Source organism: Paramacrobiotus metropolitanus, unplaced genomic scaffold (assembly GCF_019649055.1).
Source record: "Paramacrobiotus metropolitanus isolate TYO unplaced genomic scaffold, Prichtersi_v1.0 Parri_scaffold0000012, whole genome shotgun sequence".
NCBI classification, from domain to species: Eukaryota; Metazoa; Tardigrada; class Eutardigrada; order Parachela; family Macrobiotidae; genus Paramacrobiotus; species Paramacrobiotus metropolitanus.
Window position 1 is genome coordinate 1,331,241 of NW_026570232.1, and position 19,462 is coordinate 1,350,702.

General features: G+C 40.5%; 2 protein-coding genes across 4 annotated transcripts; one reads left to right on the top strand and one right to left on the bottom strand.

Annotated features, from left to right (window-relative positions):
* Positions 1 to 210: 210 nt before the first annotated feature.
* Positions 211 to 19,404, top strand: LOC129584156 (microtubule-associated proteins 1A/1B light chain 3A-like). Its single transcript, XM_055476273.1, has 11 exons — positions 211 to 485; positions 757 to 912; positions 1,231 to 1,331; positions 1,410 to 1,581; positions 11,171 to 11,340; positions 12,926 to 13,647; positions 13,831 to 13,886; positions 14,793 to 14,844; positions 14,936 to 14,990; positions 18,112 to 18,241; positions 18,811 to 19,404. Exons 6-11 carry the CDS (start codon positions 13,527 to 13,529, stop codon positions 18,838 to 18,840), a joined length of 444 nt encoding a protein of 147 aa, XP_055332248.1. The 5' UTR covers positions 211 to 485; positions 757 to 912; positions 1,231 to 1,331; positions 1,410 to 1,581; positions 11,171 to 11,340; positions 12,926 to 13,526; the 3' UTR covers positions 18,841 to 19,404.
* LOC129584154 (uncharacterized) lies at positions 774 to 10,548 on the bottom strand. 3 transcript variants are annotated; one of them, XM_055476271.1, is made up of 7 exons: positions 9,885 to 10,548; positions 9,158 to 9,799; positions 8,030 to 8,827; positions 7,885 to 7,929; positions 2,263 to 2,370; positions 1,683 to 1,916; positions 774 to 1,576 (listed from the first exon to the last, which is right to left on the bottom strand). In XM_055476271.1, the coding sequence occupies exons 1-7, from the start codon at positions 10,225 to 10,227 to the stop codon at positions 1,176 to 1,178; spliced, it is 2,571 nt and encodes an 856-aa protein (XP_055332246.1). In that variant the 5' UTR covers positions 10,228 to 10,548; the 3' UTR covers positions 774 to 1,175. The 3 variants fall into 3 exon arrangements, with proteins under 3 accessions (XP_055332246.1, XP_055332245.1, XP_055332247.1); XM_055476270.1 differs by having other exon boundaries at positions 776 to 1,576; positions 8,030 to 8,830; XM_055476272.1 differs by having other exon boundaries at positions 785 to 1,576; positions 7,885 to 7,923; positions 8,030 to 8,830; positions 9,885 to 10,547.
* Positions 19,405 to 19,462: the final 58 nt, after the last annotated feature.

A 19,462-nucleotide genomic window follows, 5' to 3' on the forward strand; every position in this document is an offset into this window, starting at 1 on the left:
GAGTGTGCAGCTTCCGAAGCTGCACACTCAGTTGTGCATTTCTAATAGGTTTACTGTGCGGCATGTTGAAAACCGCTTTTTATCTACCGTACAGTATCTGTATGACAGCATAGAATATATGAGGATGAGTTGCTTAGCATCGGTAAAATATTTTCAAATTCCCCCGGATCACAATAAATATACGTACTTACTTATATGTCAAGTAAATACATTACTTGACACGATTTTGATATAGTTGTACTCTGAAATCTCAGTGTTTGTTTGGCCCTTAATGCGCAATTAAAGCTAAAGGGGTTTATAAGTGAATGTGTTACATACTAATTAATAGGAAATTATTATCGAACTACCATTTAATGAGTTTTGGAGAAACAACAAGAAGCAGATACGTCACAAGAAATTAAAGACATCGCACCATGAACAATAATGCGGGAAGCCGTCCTCACGAGCGACTTGTCGATATCCAGGGGCAGGGCACCAGTGGGCAGGTAATACTGTACATGAGCGTCAACAATTTTTAGTGACAGCGATTATAACATCATCAAAAAGCACGAAGTCGCGGTTCATAAACCTGTTCTGGCCTTATGTTCTTTTACATTGCGTTGCAATTTATAGTATGCCACCATACAACACAACTGTAACTTAGGGATACCGGTATTAATTTTTTTTCAGTGCGAACTTTCACATGCAACTACGAGTACCACATAGTTTGCAAATCGCAGCTCTGTATCAAGCGGCCACGAAATTGCGTTTTTGCAGGCAAACAGGTTCTTCTGGATTGCAGGGATCATTGTTGCAGTTGTCGCCCTGATTATGATACGCTGGCTTTGGCGTTAAATAAGAAAATCTACTACCGGTACTGGCGGTACATCATGTTGACCTTTCACGGTTATCCATTGTCCAGCAAATGCATGAGTGAGTACGGTTAAATTATGGAGTGCAGATCACATTAGTGTATAACTGTATTGCTTACTTTGCGCATAACGAATAACGAATTTAAAAAAAAATTCAAAATTTTAATCGATCAAACTGAGGTAAAACTAGAAAAAAAATCGGGTTAATTAAGACATGTATTTTGTATCGCTCATCAGTAAATAACTACGAAACACTAGAATAAAAATATTCTGTCAAACATTACTAGTATTTATATTATATGGGCAGTTTGCACTCATAACGAATTATCCAAGGTCAGTTTTTTCCACGCGTCTAATTTTGAGCTTCATTCCAACATAGATTTTGTTCGGATCACTTATTCCGTTGTCTTGAGCGATGGTCTTATATGGCACGTGGAACCTTACTCCGAGCTCGGACAGCGTGTCTCCGTATTTCACAATGTACTCGTAATTCTCGAACTCGATGCACCCAGTCTGTGTCTCTGCTTTTTCCAGACCGTTGTTACGTATGATTTTCAGTTGTTTGCCCACAGGCACACTGTTTGGATTGGCAATATTGTTATCCCTGGCAATCTTCATATACGGAACACCATACTTCACGCCTATGGCGGATAAAGTGTCGCCGTATTGAATAGTGTGGATGGTAACCGCCGGATCGACGGCTTCAACCGGTTTCGCAGCCGCATCTAGAGTAAACAATTCCACATTAGTATACTTAAGTGCTGTTATGTTTAAAAGAATAAGAAACACGAGGCTGTATGCCGGTTGTCACGGATTCTCTAGCAGGGTCACCTTTTGTCAAGGTTTGAGCAGACAGTGCATTCCCTTTCTCTGAGCCGTTGCTGCGTATAATCTTCAGCTCGGTTCCCACAGGAACCTTGTTCATATCGATAATGTTGTTATCCTTAACGATCTTCGGGTAGGGAACACCATACTTCACTCCTATAGCCGAGAGCGTATCGCCGTATTTTACCGAATGCACAATTACATCATGGTTAGGCGGTGCCGTCGGTCTCACCGTCGTACCTGAAAATCCATAAATTAGCTCTTCAGATTTTTGTTTTTGCGTTACCAAAAACAGAGTCAATAGAAGGTCATCTTCGAGCTGTAATGGTCACAGACTCACAGTTTTCTAACCGTAACAGGCACTAATGGATCGTACCATCCACATCTTGGTACCATAGTTTTGGAGGCGCATTTCTAGTTTATCAAACACTGCGCAGATGATCTAGACTCTACAGTACTCGTGTGTACATGACATTGTGATGCATTACTTGTGTTTATTGAGTTAATTTTATCACTTTCTTTGGTTCCTTGTACTATACAGCTTATCAGAGCACTGGCACGACCACAGCGTGCTTGCAGTACGCACCAGTTGACACAGATTTCACCATCTCGCCGCGGCTTTCTTCGGAATGGGAACTCAGGTTTCGAGGTGGCACAGGAGTCAAAAAATTCATCGCAGGCACATTTGCAACTTGTTTTGTCAGATAGCGTAAAGCTACTGATGGTTTATGGTGGTGAATGACCTTTACTAAACAGCTAACTCAGGCACGACGCTAACCCAATCGTTCTGCTAACGGTGACCTTTATACAGACTCATTCAGACTAACAGTGCAACAACATCTAGGACAAGAAGATATGCCAGAGAACACTTCCCAAGACCAGATATTCCAGAGCTGCTAGCTATGCAAGATGACATTAATTCATTCACAAGGAGTTCTTCTCCCTCAAGCACTCAGAAGCGATTTCTGATCCAAAATATGAAAGATGACAGAACACGCCTTCAACTTAAAAACACTCATAGACAAACCATGAGACAACATTTTATTGATTGTTTTATGAGATCAAAGTACATAACACTTTACTAATTGGCTGATACTTTCTGGCCACTTCCTTTCGTTGCAAACCACATCAAAGTATAACTGTCCATACAAAATGTACTTCAACCAGTCGTACTCGTGACACGCTCCTTCTTTGGACCGTGACGTCCTCGGCACGAACGTCCACAGGATCCATCCGAACATCCATTGCTGACGAAACTTAAGACAGCTGACTTACAGCCACGAGAACCGTTGGCTACATGGAGGCCCAGGTAAAACTCCTGGCGTAATACAGCTGACAGGTGGTGGCACGTGGTCAGGTCAGGAACATAATACGATGTTGAAATTTGAAATAAGATTAGGACAGAAATGTCCATTGATGGCACCACAGTTAACATCAGGAAGGTCACGAAAAATAACGTCAGGTAGTACCACAACAGGTAGCGGTACAGACTCAGACCATCCATAGGTGTAAAGCGATAGCAATAACTGATGAGAGAACTTCCGCGGCACACATGATATGCCGCAGCGCATTCACAAAATACCAGGCGCCGACAGCCAACCTGATATCTCTCCCAAAACATATACGCACTTCAACATGGGCGCTAATGACCACCGTTTCCATACTACGGGCGCTCTCGACCAACCCGTTAACCAAATCCAATCCCACTTCGCAATCAGCATCAGCTGTCACTCCGCATCCACATCATGCTGTCCTCCGCATCCACACTGCATCTACTGCAAGATCACGCGCACCTTCTTGGGCTTTGGTGAATTCCGCTTTGGCAAAAGTTAGTGTGTCCGCAGACGCTGGACCAATCTGCGCTGAATTATTCGACAAAACATCCCTTATCGGTCCATTCACGGTCAGAACAGCACGCTTCAGTAGCGGATAAAGCTGCATAATTGTGTTGCATCCAGTATATTTACTGCACGTGGCATGTCGCGATTTATCCAGTTCATTATCGACGAACGCATCTCACATTGAACAGCAGGGCTCTTTACTTATGCTGTCCTCGCTGCAGGTCATTGATCTGCTGGCTCATTCTCATCTGCGGTGACTGCAAAAACATTCCACCCAACCTTGGCGCTTCGGCCCGCACAAGGCGCTCATACGAAAAAATCGATCGATATAGCCGTGCATGCAAAACTAGGAAACGGAAACCAATAAAACTGCAGTCCTGCAACTCAAAGAAAACAGACAAAGAAAAACAGAAATGTACACTGTATTGAACATGAATACATGCGACAACACAACACATGGTGCAAACCAAACGAAGATGCAATTTTCACTTTGAAAAAAAAACGCAAAATGAAACAGAAGAAAATGCCATCTTAACCAAAATGTGGTTGATGTAACTTGAAACCAACATTTAACCAAGCATAATGCGCCCGCGTTAAAACCAAGGAAACAGAAAGGTTTATTAATGCAACATGAGTAATCGAACTTTAGTCACATGCCGGCAACTTGGTGGTTCAGTGCGTTACGCTTCAATGCGTAACGTCTGAGTCAGTGCAGACATCTGACAACATACGAGCGCATTGCACCGCATTTACTGCTGCCGCTGTAATATATTCGCACAAGCCTGTTTTTTATTTTGTGCGTCCTACACGCAGTTTTGGATGCATGGAACATACAGACAGTTCCGCGTGTTTGGAAAAGTGAGAAATAGACCACTGTATTATAGTCAGTTACACAAATCATTAAAAGGTTAGTCGTACAATTGCGCTGTCTGTGAATTTTAATTTCTAACCATAGATTTATACAGATCACAAATTTTGACATTTTTATTTGTTTTAGGTGAATAAATTCTAGTTCTATTGACAATAATCACCGATTAAATAAATACAAGTAATTGTTCCACTTTGCTTGGCAAATTGCAAATTTTAGGAGCCTTCCAATATACAATTTGTTGAAAGCAGGTATACAATAAACTATGACTAAAGTAACCGACTATTAGGGCTTCCCCCATGGCCAGTTAAAAACGATTGGATAACTAAACAGGAACTTACTTGTACCTTAGTTTCAGTGAAAGTAACGGTATTTTACCACAGTTTTTCAAAATTTGTAGCAACATTCTGAATTAGCTGATGTTTAGACTGCAAAATCATTACTGACAGATAAAAATTTATAGACAACAGGCGGCAAAATAAATCATTAATTTAACACTATCAACTCTCTAAATTCCTCACAAAAATCTCATTTCTTACATCATCATCATACACAATTTTGTTTGTATATTTTTGAAAATGCACCATTTACAGACCAGGGCCCTGACTGTCCATGGCTAAAACTCATAATAAAACTTTATTCAATCACAAAAAATTTTATTTTCAACACACAGCTAACCACTATACTCCATACTGTCCGCCTGTTGTTTCACTGTCATGGTTTTAATTTTTAAAGGCTTTGAACTAGCAAGCAAAAAATTTGATCGACGATCATTAATTATTATTATTATTCTTTAGTTTTACACCTGCGCTACTTTGTATACCGTACTTTCTCATTACATTTCGGACTTATTGCCACGTTAGTTTTTTTATCGATGTATCATGTTTACCGACAACCGACAAGTACTGTTGTTTTCTTTTAATGTCTTTAAGCCTCTCAACAAACCTATCAACAGTATCTGGTCTGTCTTCGATAACTGCTGCTTTCAGTTCAGGTGGCATGTGCTCAAAATCACGCGTACTTTTTCCTGCTCTGTTGCAAGAGGGTTTGTTATGCGAAGGTAATCGAGAATCTCGAAAACGTAACCCAGAGGATTTTGTAATGGATTATTAGAAAAGCTTAGTGATTGCAGATCAAGGTCGTACGCACTTTTGCCAAACACTTTAAGAAACTCTTTCTCAGTTTCATCCCAGTCTGGTAGCTTAGTTTTATTCGTAATAAACCATTTTAAAGCGTCTTTGTTTAACCGCATCGGAAACATTTCTTTCAACTTTTCATTATCCCATTCGAAATATTCACCAAAAAGTTTGAATTTTATCAGAAAATCTGCCGCCGATTCTGAGTCTTGCCCAGAAAATGACGGCAAATCTGCAAGGTTAACCTTCCGGTCGACTTTGGCAGGATTTAATTTATTTAAAGCATCAGCTAATTTGTTTACTGCAGCTGCATCCATTTTGTTCTGTACAACTGCACCAACAAATTTTCTCTCCTCAAACAACTCTAGGTTTGCAGTAACCGGCAAAATATCGTTATCCTGAGAATTAAGAAACTCGTTGTTATTCCCAGTAACCGTACTATTCAGATCATTGGTTGTAACCTTGCTCGCGCCTGTAACCGGCTCTTTACTGGTAATCGGCTTCACTTTGTTACTTCTACTTTTTATGGCTTTTTCGCTTTTATCAACAAGCTCCCTTTCACTCACATGTGTTAACGGTAAGGTGTTTCTTGTAGCAGGCATAGCTTATTGCTATTATTAGCCATTGTAATTCAAGGTTAACAGTTACAATTATCATTAGAATTATTACTTAAAGCAGAGCTAAATTATCATTACAACTGGTACGAGTATATTGGCATTGCCGTGCATGTTAATAAATCACATGTACAGAGTACACAACAAAAGGTATGTACCCGTTGTACCGGTATTTATGTACCAACAACAGCTACGAGATTGCGCCGCGCGTGTACATGCACAAGCCAGGATGAACACGGCAGTACAGACTTACACAGTGAACAGAAATACAGAGAAACTCAGCTTTTTTTTGCTCAACAAAGTTATCACTTACATAAGCAAGTGCCGGTAACTGACACTGTTTACTATAAAGTTGATGCATTAAACAAAACGCTGCCCAACAATGCTGAGACGTGAATTTGCATGCTGCTAACTACATCAGGTTACCGGCAACTGATATTGCCGGTCACGCCCAAACAAAATACCGGCCATGAACGTTACGAAAGCAACAACGAGGCCACAAGAGTTCCATCACATCTACGGTACAAGCCGATAAACAACAGCTGACAAACGCGTGGTATGTCGGCGGGTTACACAGACTAGCACAGCTATTGTAGTTAAACGAAAATTATGATACTGTTCGTTGACCTTGTACATATTTCTATCTCAATGGGTATATCGTTCCCACACTTCCGTCTGGATTAGCAACTTCGATTCTTTGTACACAAGGGACGTAAGAACAACTATCACCTACGTAGTGCACTAACTGTTGTATCCCATTACATTTAACGCTGACTTCTATCTTATCGAATCGTAAACCGGTATCAAGGAAAAAAGTTAGTCTAAACCATTCACGCTGGCGTTCCATCAAAATTCATGTAGTAACAACCATTATAACAACAAGCCAAGCAATATCGTGCAAAACGGAAAGATCTTCTTAACGTAGGGAGAAATGACTCATCGCAACAAAATTAAACAGCATGCTTCACTAGACACGGCTATCGATCTTCCACTTACACCATCCGTGTGGTTCTTCAACCGCGAACTTCGCCCGCGTCATCCGGTTGGCACCGTGCTCGCCGGCATCCAGCTGCATCCAATCCGCAAGAACAAACACAAAGGTATCCCACTGTAGACCGGTAACAGGCAGGCGATCCGGGTTCACAGGTAAAATCGCACAGGTGAAATCGGACAGGTAACAATGACTATTGCATTTAGTCGACTCGATAAACCACACAACCGCGCGTAAAACACATAGAATGACTTTCACCACCAAATGCCCTCCATGTCAGATAGCGTAAAGCTACTGATGGTTTATGGTGGTGAATGACCTACTAAACAGCTAACTCAGGCACGACGCTAACCCAATCGTTCTGCTAACGGTGACCTTTATACAGACTCATTCAGACTAACAGTGCAACAACATCTAGGACAAGAAGATATGCCAGAGAACACTTCCCAAGACCAGATATTCCAGAGCTGCTAGCTATGCAAGATGACATTAATTCATTCACAAGGAGTTCTTCTCCTCAAGCACTCAGAAGCGATTTCTGATCCAAAATATGAAAGATGACAGAACACGCCTTCAACTTAAAAACACTCATAGACAAACCATGAGACAACATTTTATTGATTGTTTTATGAGAGATCAAAGTACACTTAACACTTTACTAATTGGCTGATACTTTCTGGCCACTTCCTTTCGTTGCAAACCACATCAAAGTATAACTGTCCATACAAAATGTACTTCAACCAGTCGTACTCGTGACAGTTTATAGGAATTATCCGTTGACCCAATTTCTTCCATACCTGCAACTTTTCGTTTCGGTACGCTCGTGAAAAAAGTTCATACAAGACAGTACATGCAAAGGTCAAAACGTAGCAATCATCGATTCGTTTTCTATTCACATCTCACCTTTCTGGATTCGATAGATAATTTGCCTGGGTTCATAGCCGGCCAAGTCGAACACTTCTTTGAGAAGCGGATGCGAAGGTGTCCAATCCGCTTCTTTCTTGAACTCCTCGAACTCCATCATACCTGTTTTCCCATCCGGATTCGTGTAGATCACCGTTGCTGGCTCCCCGTTAGCTTTGCTCCCTTCGTATCCCCGCAGTATTTTTGCACATATGTAAGGAAATGTTGGAGGACAATGCTCACCGATCCCCACCATTTCAGCAATCGTTTTCACCATATCACCCATTGGAAGGTCATACAAGCGGACTTGTGCAATAACCGGTTCTTTCTTGTCAATCAGCTTCTTAATATCCGGCCAGGAGGCATGACCTTTACAAACGTATTCGTAGTCGGTTGTGTACCGATTCATCCATTCGGCAATGGCGGGGAACGACGGGCCAATTGTCGGTAAGAAGGTGGTCAACAGCGCGGACATTCGCGGCCCTGTGGGTTGCACTATCATGTGGATTAATCTCGTTATCGGATTAAGACTGTGTGCGAGCGGTCCCTTCGTGTCCAATAACTTTGCCATCCATTCGTGGAACTTGGGGTCTAATGGCTGACGGGGTTCAATGACCTTTCTGACCAGATCAACTTCGGCTTTGTAAAAACTCGGGTGTTGATATGGGAAGCGGGTGGTGTTCGTGTGATGCACCAGAACCCGCGCGGCACAAGCCATTCGGACATCCCATTTCAGCTCGTCGTCCGGGGGAGGAATTCGTTCTCCATTACTCAGCGTAAACTCCATCTTGCTGGTACCTGCTAGTAGCAAATCAAATACAGAACCTGTCAAGCTTCAGTGGTTTTAAGTTCTAACCAAGTTTTAAAAGACAAAGCCTAAGGCGAGAACGACCATAAGAAAAAGCGGTGCTTAACAACTCGAAGCCAACCCAACATCAAAACACAAAGTCAGGCGAAGGCGGGCAAAGCAATACCTAAGCGAGCGGAGCGCCGCGCAACTTGCGACATTTGCAAATTTTTTTCTTGGTCCTAGACTGGTCTGTATGCAGAGTGTATCGCTGCAGAGCTTGGTAGGTTCTGATAGAGTAATCATAATTTCTGATGATTCCTAAACAGCAGCGGACCTACCAGGTGCTTGATTTATTTGCACTACTGTCGGCTCTTCAAACCAGCCTGATTGTAACAACTCGCTCGCGCTAATACGTTTCTTTGGATCAATTTCAAAGCACTTCTGCACCATGGTCCTAGAAAGGTCAGGTATGTCCTCTGGAATCTCCGGTTTGCCACCGGTTGTGATGAAAGAGCAGATAGCTTCCTCACGAGCTCGGTGAGCATTCAGCATTTCAACCGGTGTGTTGATTCCGGTCATTTTCTTGACAAACAAAAAATCCTTTCCTTTTCGGTACAATTCAACGATAACGCAACCCATACTCCATACATCCGTCCGGCGGCCGATCTGGTAGCCATTGTGACCTCCGGTCAGCATTTCAGGTGACATAAAGATGATGGTCCCTCTTTTATTGGTTACTTCGTTCACTCGTGTAACCGTGGATGCAAGGCCAACGTGATCGTCTAAATCCGTAATTTTGACGACGCGTCCGTATGCGAAGTGGGTGTCCGATGCCAGTACGATATTAGCGGTTTTCAGATCTGTATGAATTATCCCCTGTTCGTGAATGGCGACTAAACCACTCAGAACCTGTTTAATAATGTCCTTGATTTCGCCATTTGATAGTTTATGCGTTTTTGTGAAATTCTCCAAATTTCCAACTGCAACAAAAGTACTGATTTGACCATGCGCTCGATCACGGTACAGCAATTTGATCCAGTGATTGTGCGCATGATGCAGACTTACGATTGCAGTATTCCATGGCTATGACGACTGTCAGAGACAATTCCAGTCCTACACTTTCTTCCATTTTTACATGGTGATAACTAGTAACATGGGGATTAGTGATGCGCTTTATCCGTACATGGTTGTTATCCATTTTTTCTCTGAGTTCGCGCAGATACTCGCTACTGATTCCATTTCCATGGTAAAATGACTGCTTAATCGCTACCGACCGTCCCGTGGGCTTACTGTTCACTTGCTCACTGGCTTCGAACACTTCACCGAAGCTTCCCTTGCCAAGCTCCTTAACCGCAACGTAACGAAAGCTGCCGTTACCGGAAGTAAAGGTAAAGACTTTCCCCGCCATATTTTGAGCAACGCGAAGCGATTTGACCAGGGGAAAATATACACAGAAAATGACGATTGTGTTTGTCTGCCCAGGAAAAGGCTAACCATAAGCAAAGTCGCAGTCGGAACCACCATTTAGCAACAAAGACCAAAAATTACATATTTTACGATACCGCACCTACTGATTATCGTACAGGTGGACCTAATTCCGATGAATGTGCTGGTATCTTCTATCGGGTGAATACGTCAGTCACAATCAGCCAGGTTGCGCCTAGGACTGGGGTTTGAAAATAAAGCGCGCAAACGTGTGGAACGTTACAAAATACAGTCGATGTTTACTGCAGTTGTGAAAAAGATAAGGTTTTGATTAATTAATGATCGCAGTGACACTAAATGGAATATCTCCATAGCCCGCTCCTGTGTTTTATCTGCTAACTAATCTGACTGATAGTGATAAGTACGCCCGTACAGTACCTGTCAGAATGATAATCGTTATTGTACGGTTGCGGGCTTCTGGTGGTGGAATTATGAATTTATGGACAAAAACTGCACCTTTCATTCTTGAGTGACCTTTGAACACATCATATTTATGCGCATCAAAAATAAAATTAAAGCTAATCGATCGAGCGCTTTACGCAAACAAAGGTCATAAACAAAAACTCCCGTTTTCGTTTTTCATCACTTTTGGATTTTGTTACAAACACAATGCTCCTAAACAACAATTAACTACTGGTTCCTTGCACAAATGTTGTGCACTTGGACACTAGGCTTTACCAGTTCGAGTTAATTTTGTAGTTTTCTTCCTACTTGCCGAACTGAAAGGGATCGGTACGGCTGTCACAACTATACGAAACGCATTTTCTAGTTTCAAAAGAGACGCTATTTAAATTGTATGTATATAAGTATTATTTTGTAATACGCTTTCTCTTCCTAATATGTTCTATTTTTTATTTTATATCGAGGTGACTGACGTACGAGTATGGTATCTATTCTCGAAGCACAAAATGACCTAAACTGCGTACCAGCCACCAGGCTACCAGCATATGGCGCACCATCAGCAAGCTAAAACGACCGGAAATTGTCGAAGTTTTGAGCTTATCGCTGGCTAACAGGCGAGGAAAGTGGAATTCATGTATGTACAGTACTTGCAATAACCCAAGGAATAAAAAAATTGTTAAATGTGCATTAAACTGTATGCCTAATATTTATCTTAAAATTTTGTAGCTTTTTTGTACTTACTACCGCAGTGCGGCAGCACTCAGCAGATGTCAATACTGCGTCATCGGCACACGCGATGGGCCATTGGCTGCAGCGCACGCATTCGGCGTGCCACGACCTTATCGTTGAACTTTTTACTTTCACCTTGCTACCATTCCGATACAGAGCCCGTTTGTCCTGCGGGAACAAACATCTTACGTAAACTCAACGCTTAATTATTTGCTCTTGCTCATTACATAAACATTTACGATAGTTAGCAGCAAAAGTTCAAAATTGTCTTACGGTTCCGCCGTAAATTTTCTTTTGGTGATGTGGCGTCCAGTATGCGAGACTGATAAATATGACAAAACAAAAAATTTCTGGCATCACGGCACGAGACCTTTATACATAAATTATCATTCAAAGCAACGAAGCGCGTTAACTTTTCGGTATTCGTAGAGGTAGCAGCCATGAACACCGTGCATGATGCAAGAAAGATAAGCAAAGCAAAATGGTCGTAGACATGCTACTTACCGTAACTTATTTTCGTGGTTACAAACGGATTGGAATAAGGTATTTTTAAAAACGTGATGATCATAAAACAGATATCTCATCAGCAGTAAACAAGGTGTCTGCATGCCAGCAGTGTTCATATCAGATCAACGGTCTTCGATCTGCTATTTATTACATGGAATTATGGAAATACCGTTAAATCCGAAGCGCTTTTTATTGATGCTTTTAGTTTTTTATTACTTGTATATATGTAGTGCCATTCATGCTGCCATGCACTTCGATATCGAGACTGGCAAAAATGCGTTATATTCGCTATAGGGTTTTGGTGTTTCGTTAGTACTGTTACGCTTGAATGTGTTCATTTACTTTATACATTGCATATTAATTATACGTGTGCGAATATACTGTAATTAATACTGTTCCATATAATAGCTCTGCAATTAAATTTTATATGCTTTGAAATCTCGAAGGTATTACATGCACGAGTTGAACTATGTACGAGTATTGACCATGAATAAAGTGAATACGAAATGGAAGTTGGCTTTTGCCCAATGGCCAGTACCATGGCAAAATATACACTACGTGAACCACGTGTACCATGGCAAAATATACACTACACGTAGTGTAGTGTTATGCCTTGCCAGTACCATTAACGTTCGAAATTAGATAAATATACAGAGTATTTGCACTTTAATTTAATACCATATTATACATTAGTTACACTAAATTTAACAATATTCTTCTGCTTCTGCGACTTTTGTTTTTTCGCTTTTGCTTTTGTGACTTTGCTTTATTATTGCTTTATTTGGCCGAGGCGCGATAGAGCATCAAAGTCCATGCATACTCGCTTATTCATAGTTCATACCACGTAAGTAAGACTTTGTTCATAATAATAATAATAAAATTAATACAGCATTTTAATTGGATTTTTTTAATACCGTACTGAGTACTGTACGTTATGTACATGTTTTAATTTTAACTCGTACAATCGTGCTACAAAATTGCAGTACGAAACCAGAGCGCAGCGATACGCCAGTTCAGTCGGAGTGGGCACAATGTCGTCATGTTGCTCCACCCATATTTCTTGTCGGTGCCCTCCATCTGTCCTTTCGCGAGCATTGTACCGCATCGTTTTAATACTCACAGTGCACAGAGTGCAGCGTCAAACAGAAATTAACAATGGCCTTGAGGTAAATCAAGAATTTGTGTTTCTCTCTGTTCTCTATCTGCCGCTTGGTCTGCCTCTCTCTGTCTTTCTCTCTATCTGCCGGTCAGCTCTTGTTCGCCATTACAGCTTACAGCTGATGCATTCACTTTGCAGCCGGACTCTCTTTTCTGCATCACACAAAGTATCCAGTGCTCACCAGAAAAGATGCCATCTCCTTTCTGATCTTTGCATTTGTTTGCATTTCTCCTACTCTACGTCTTCTTGTGCATTCTCGTACTCTTGTGAATCCTTCCAGTACTTGTCAGATCTGTGATTTATCTGGGATTTACAGCATTTACTTATTTACTACTTAATTAATTCGTCGACGGTTTGTGCAGACTGTGCAGTTGCGGTAATTTATCCGATCACATTTTCGGACCATATCAATATTGTTCCATAGAATGTCCCCGATGCCCAATCTGGATAAATTATCAAAGAGTTCCCCGGCTGCTAGCCTTATCGGTTGGGGAACGAATGGACGTGCGGCCAAAAGGACGAGTTTCAAGCAGCGGAAAAGCCTCGGTGAGGGCAGTTAGCCAGAATGCGTTTTGACCTGGTTAATCCCTGTTCAACCCTTCATCACATTTGCTTGCACATACAAGGAAACTGCTTGAACCGCATTGTATTCGCTTGCACGTATTTTCGTTCTGTGATTGCTTTACTATGGAATTATGGTCACTTATCGTGGTGCATGTATTTTTGCAGAAATGCGGAAGGAAGAGATGAAAAATATCCGCACGAGTCATCCTTTGAAAATCCCAGTAAGTGTTATTGGTATTTGTTAAACGTTATTTACATGTTAGTATCATATACTTGTGCTGATACTAACATGTACTTAAATATAATCGCAATGATTTCACAGACACTTTTAATTTTTTATTTATAGTGCATACGCAATTACGCATGCATGAATTTACTGTGGTGCCTGGTAGTGTAGAATTCGAACGAAAGTAGAGCAGAAAGTCGCAGGCTGCTCGGTATTTTATCAGCTTTGTCTTTAGAAACATGTGGAAACGTTTTGAACTTTTGCTGCGACGACACCAAATTAACGCATGAAATTAGGTTACTTAAACTGCAGATAGATGACTTGCAGGTTTCGGTGCTTTAATACGTTTTTAAGTGCTCAACAAAATGCCGGCACGAAGATTGCTTATTGGTGAGCCGGAAGCGCGTAAGACTGTTACAGGAAATAAGGTAATTGTGTCTGTTGGTCAACTAAAAATAATTGTATCTGTTGGAGTTAATTTTGATTCCGTAATTCGAAGTTCGAATTTCGAACACTGCCATGAGAGCGATATTTCGTGCCGCATAAAACTATGAAGTTGTAAGTAAACATATCATAATGTAACATATGTACTCAAGCGTAGTTATTCCGAATTTTGTCGAGTCAGGTGAAACAGATAAGTACTTTGAACAAAAATAGGAACAATAGAAATAATTCCAGAAAAACTTTTCAAAGGAAAACAGCTTTAATGTGATCTCTTATTAATTACAGTTTTCGCTTTTCTTTGAAATCTATCCGTTTCAAAGCAGTGCCGGCAGATTAAGTTATGCGTGCCGCACCGTATTGCTGTCCGCTTTGCTCTGCTTGGACTGATTAGGGATTTGTGTCGTATTCTTTGTTTGCATTCGACCGGAATTACATGCTTTATCGCATTATATTGTAGGTGATTGTGGAGAAGTACTACAAGGAAGTTCAGTTACCCCCTCTGGAAAAAGGTGATTAGCATCTGATTTCGATTTCGTCCCCATTAATCGCGCTGCGATCAGCGTTTTCTCACCGCGCATTTGTTGACTTTTTGCCTTGCAGAAAAGTATCTGGTTCCACCCGAGATCTCGATGTCACAGTTTGTGGCCGTTATCAGGCAAGTGTCTGCTAAGTACATGAATGTTAGGATTTAATTAGCAGAAAATTGTCTGGCTTGCTTAAAGATTTTATCTGTATTATAATATTGTTATTACGTAATATTTTTTTGTTAATTGCTATTTCGCTAACCCAGAATGCAGTATTGAATTTTTCAGTAAGTGGAATATTTCGGGGTGGCTTTAATAGTATTACTACGTAGATGGCACACTTGGTGTTTATTAGGAGATATTAAGGAATATTTTCTGTTCCTGTGCGTGTGATGTCAAAGTTATATCAATTTTGTTTTCTTCCAGTAGGGCGATTTTGGTTTTCTACGAGTTCAAAAAGTGTTAGTTTGTTATTCTGTTATTTTTCTTCGAATGCTTGCGCCTTCCACAGTATGAGCGAATCCTTTCCCAGAACTTCTCGAACTTCTCGCTTAGACCAGACAAAAGTGTACACTTGTTCTTTTATTGTCTGATATACTGAATAGGCTGTATTGTTTTATTATCAAGGCATTTTCTGTTAAACTAATGACCTGAAACGGACATTCTCAGCTTTCGCGACCGCGGTGATAAAAGATAGAAGACGAAAATGAGCCTCTTTGTGCATTGCGCAGTGGGAAGGAAATTATGTTGAATATTATAGCCAAGTGCGCCGCGTTCTCCGCTGGTCAGTGTTTCCGGTCCGGTTAGGTGGAGGCTAGCTTCTCCATTATCGCAGGCAGCCATCAGCATTCTGAACCAGTACGGCCAGTCGGCGAGAGAAATCGTTAAAGTTCCATTAAAAATGGCCGGCTAGGGTTTGTGAAAATGATATGCGACGCTGCTGGCGATGACCAGTGTGTGTCCGCTGCTTGTGATTATTTGTGTCGGGATGAAATTTAAACAGCTGCTTTCATTTATCAAACATCAGCGCTAGCTATCTGTTTAATTATTTACTGTTAATTGTTTGGATTTTTAAACATTTATGAAACCCATCGCGTTCATTTGATTTAATTTTTCACCTTATAGGAGAAAACAACATCAAGTGTGTCATCGATATCTCCAAAACTTTGAACTGTTTTGAGTATTAATGTTACTAACTGTTTGAGTATCACTGAAATACGTCAAAATAACGTTTATCATTGGTTTTCTCTTGGAACATTTTTAGCTGGGGAACAGCGGTATTTTGAACTCGAAACAAGTTTTAGGTGCTCACTGTGAGTGTGACTGTGTGAGCACTAAATTAAATTTTGCCATGCAAGAGTTTCTTTTTGTTTTGTGTACTTACTGCGAGTCTACTGACCAATGAAAGTGTATTATTCATCCTGTAAAATAAGCATAGTATTTTTCGGTGTTGCATCCGGAAATTTCCAAAAATTTTTAATCGCCCATATTTTACTGAACGTGTTCCCAGAGTTTCGTTGATTGCTACTTGTGAACTGAAAATGGCGAATTTTATTGCCGTGTTTCACGCGATGTTTGCGGGTGCTTAAACTGTTGGATCGGATGTTTTGCTAAGGAATCTTGAAAGTGTTTGCTGCCAAAGTGTATCAGATTGCTGCTAGAAATTTTGAGCCTGCCAAGCGTGTTAACTTTATGATTTGGACCGGTTTTGGCTTCGGGAGAAAACTGTCTGACCTGCAATGGCTGCTTTAATCAGTCTGGCAACTGTGTTTGCGTCTGGTCAGTTTTGAAAATGCCACTTTTCTACATAGGCCTGCTTGCTGCACATATGTCTCTACAAGCAGATTACACGAGAAAGTGTTTGCGAAATGCCAGTTAATAAATCAAACGTTGACATCCTTAATGAAAACTTCGGTTATTCTCGTATTTTGCAACATTTCTAAAATATTGTATGGCGATGCTTACTTAACTTAAATTTTTTTCTGCCATATATTCTCCTGCCTGGTGTTCTGCCATATATTCTCTTGGTGAAGGTAATGGAATTTTCTCTTCGTCAGAGATGCATCATAAAAATGCTCTTTAGAATAGTCACATTCAAAAATGCGAGCACTGTCCGATTGCTAATCAGCGGTTTGATCATTGATCATAGAATTTATGCTTTTTAATATGGTCGGCATTCTGCCTCATTTTGGGCACTAGAGTGTATCTTTGCCGATAAGAACGCATTTTCGCTGCTTAATAGGTTATCAATCGGGGCGATAATTATTGTTGTGGTTAATCTTGTACGGTAACGATTACATGAATTTCATAATAATATTACAGCAATTTACAAAAGGAAACATACAGCTGTATGTTTCCTTTTGTAGTTGAACTTTGATACTTAAAAAATCAACAAAATTAAATTGTTGTAGAAAATTCTCGATGGTTTTGGTACAATATACATACCGAAATAAACCCGAGTTTGCAGGAAAATAATTTAATTAATGAATATGGTTTAATATTCCAACCGGACCCGGCGCGCACGCATACGTACTTACGAGTTGCAGCCGGGTTCAAAGCCGGTTGAGTGGCGAGACGGAAGAGCGATTATTAAATGTCTGGTCTATTCTTCGGCATTGGATAATAATCGTTCGTCTGTCGCTGGGATAACATTATGCTCTTTGTTTCGTATATTTCCAGTGCATAATTGCCTGGCCTTTTATCATCGTTTGGCTGGTCCAAGCTCCAACGGCCGACATAACAGGATAATGGGGATTTATGGCACACTGTGTGTGACAAGTTCCGCTTTAACACTGAAAAACTGCAGCTTTATGTATTCCTAAACGACTTTACTCAAACATATTGTAGCTGTACCGCAGAAACAACATGTGAACGCGTTATTTAGTTTTCTTAAAGCATGGTGTTATAAAATATTCGACCAAAATTGGTTGTTGGGCGCAGACGTGAAGCGCGCAAAACAAAACAGATGCGCTATTAAAAAATACAAAAAAAAACAGTACGTTGATGCAGAAATTGTATCGCAAAGAACTTTGAAAACGTAATATTTATTGTAATGTTCCATTGAAAATATCTGTATTTGGGGTTTAAACCACTTCAGTACAGTCGCAATCGATTTAACATTTTATGGTTATGTTTGGGGAACACCGCGACAAAAAATCTGTATGATACGTATGCAATATTCATAAGCTTTTATTTTTAGGGACATACTGCACTTACTTACACCCGGTTTGCTAAAATTTTTTTCTTTTACAGAAACCGGATGAATCTTTCACCGACGCAAACATTATACTTGATAGTCAACAACAAATCGTTGGCCAATATGAGCAAAACCATGGCGGAAATTTATCGCGAGGAGCGCGATGAGGATGGATTTCTCTACATGGTAAACTACAGAACTCAGACAAATTTCTACATAAATTGTAATTATTTCATTTTCTGAAGTGATTGTCTTTTTACGTATGTTAGTTGTTGATTTCAATAAGCAGCTTTGTTACTATTCTGATTTTTCTAGCTTTTATCTTTACGTTTTGTTCCGTGTCAAAAAGTAAAGAGTAGCTTTTTACTGCTGTTTTAAGCAATCATGGATCCGTATTATCCAAGAATCGTGCTACTTATTTGTACTGTACTGTTACCCTGCACTTGCCGAAATTTCGTACAGTGTGCCCAGTTAGCTGTTGTATGCCGTCTATGTGAATCGTGATAGCGATCGTACAACGTACGCATGGCTGCACTAGTGAAACTTTCGGCAAGTGCAGGGTAACAGTACAGTACTTTATTGTAATAAATAACTCCGATATGATTAAATTAGCAAGGCGAGAAGTTTTGAACTGCAGCGTGTTGATTTAGTTATCAAACCGATGCGCCAGCGTCTAGAAGGTTTCGCACAAATGTAGTAATAGCAAAGCTTTTAAATATGATAAATTTGTCTGACATTGTGTTTTGATTTTACAGGTATACGCCTCACAGGAGATGTTTGGTTGAAAGAAAACAGTCTGCATATTTCCTACCGTGATTTTCAGATGGAGACATCTTTTTGCCTGCTCTTTTCCGGCATTTTGAGTATTTTTCTTCATAAATGTGACGTGAAAAAATACGAAAAGCAAATTCGCACACGTTCTGTTCCGTCCGTCCATCATGACAAAATTATGTGGTGAATGGTTGGTGTCACTGGATGGCTGCCTGCGCCCGCCCGTAACCCCACCCATTGTTTTCCTGATTGTGGACTGATCATGAACCCTGTTCTCTGTGTTTCTTTCTGATCCGATATTGTAATTCGGTTAAAACAGTATAATATGTATATCTCTGGTTTCGATTATATTATGGGAAATTTTGTTGATATTCATACGATTGCTTTTGCTACAAGTGTCCGGTATTTGCCGATTTTTTTTGCTTTGGACTTCAGTTTTTCTTCGGTGTTATTCTGGGTTTATTTGGCGGTGTTCTGTGGTGTCGTTTTTCCAGGTTTTTTTGCATTTATGGCGTGCGCGGGAACTCAGAAGTGTTGTTACTGATTTTGAGATAAAAAATAAATACCGGACTTGAAAACTTAATGAGGGTGATGGTGAACGCGGTTGGCTGTGTGTATATCAGGATTTTAAATAAA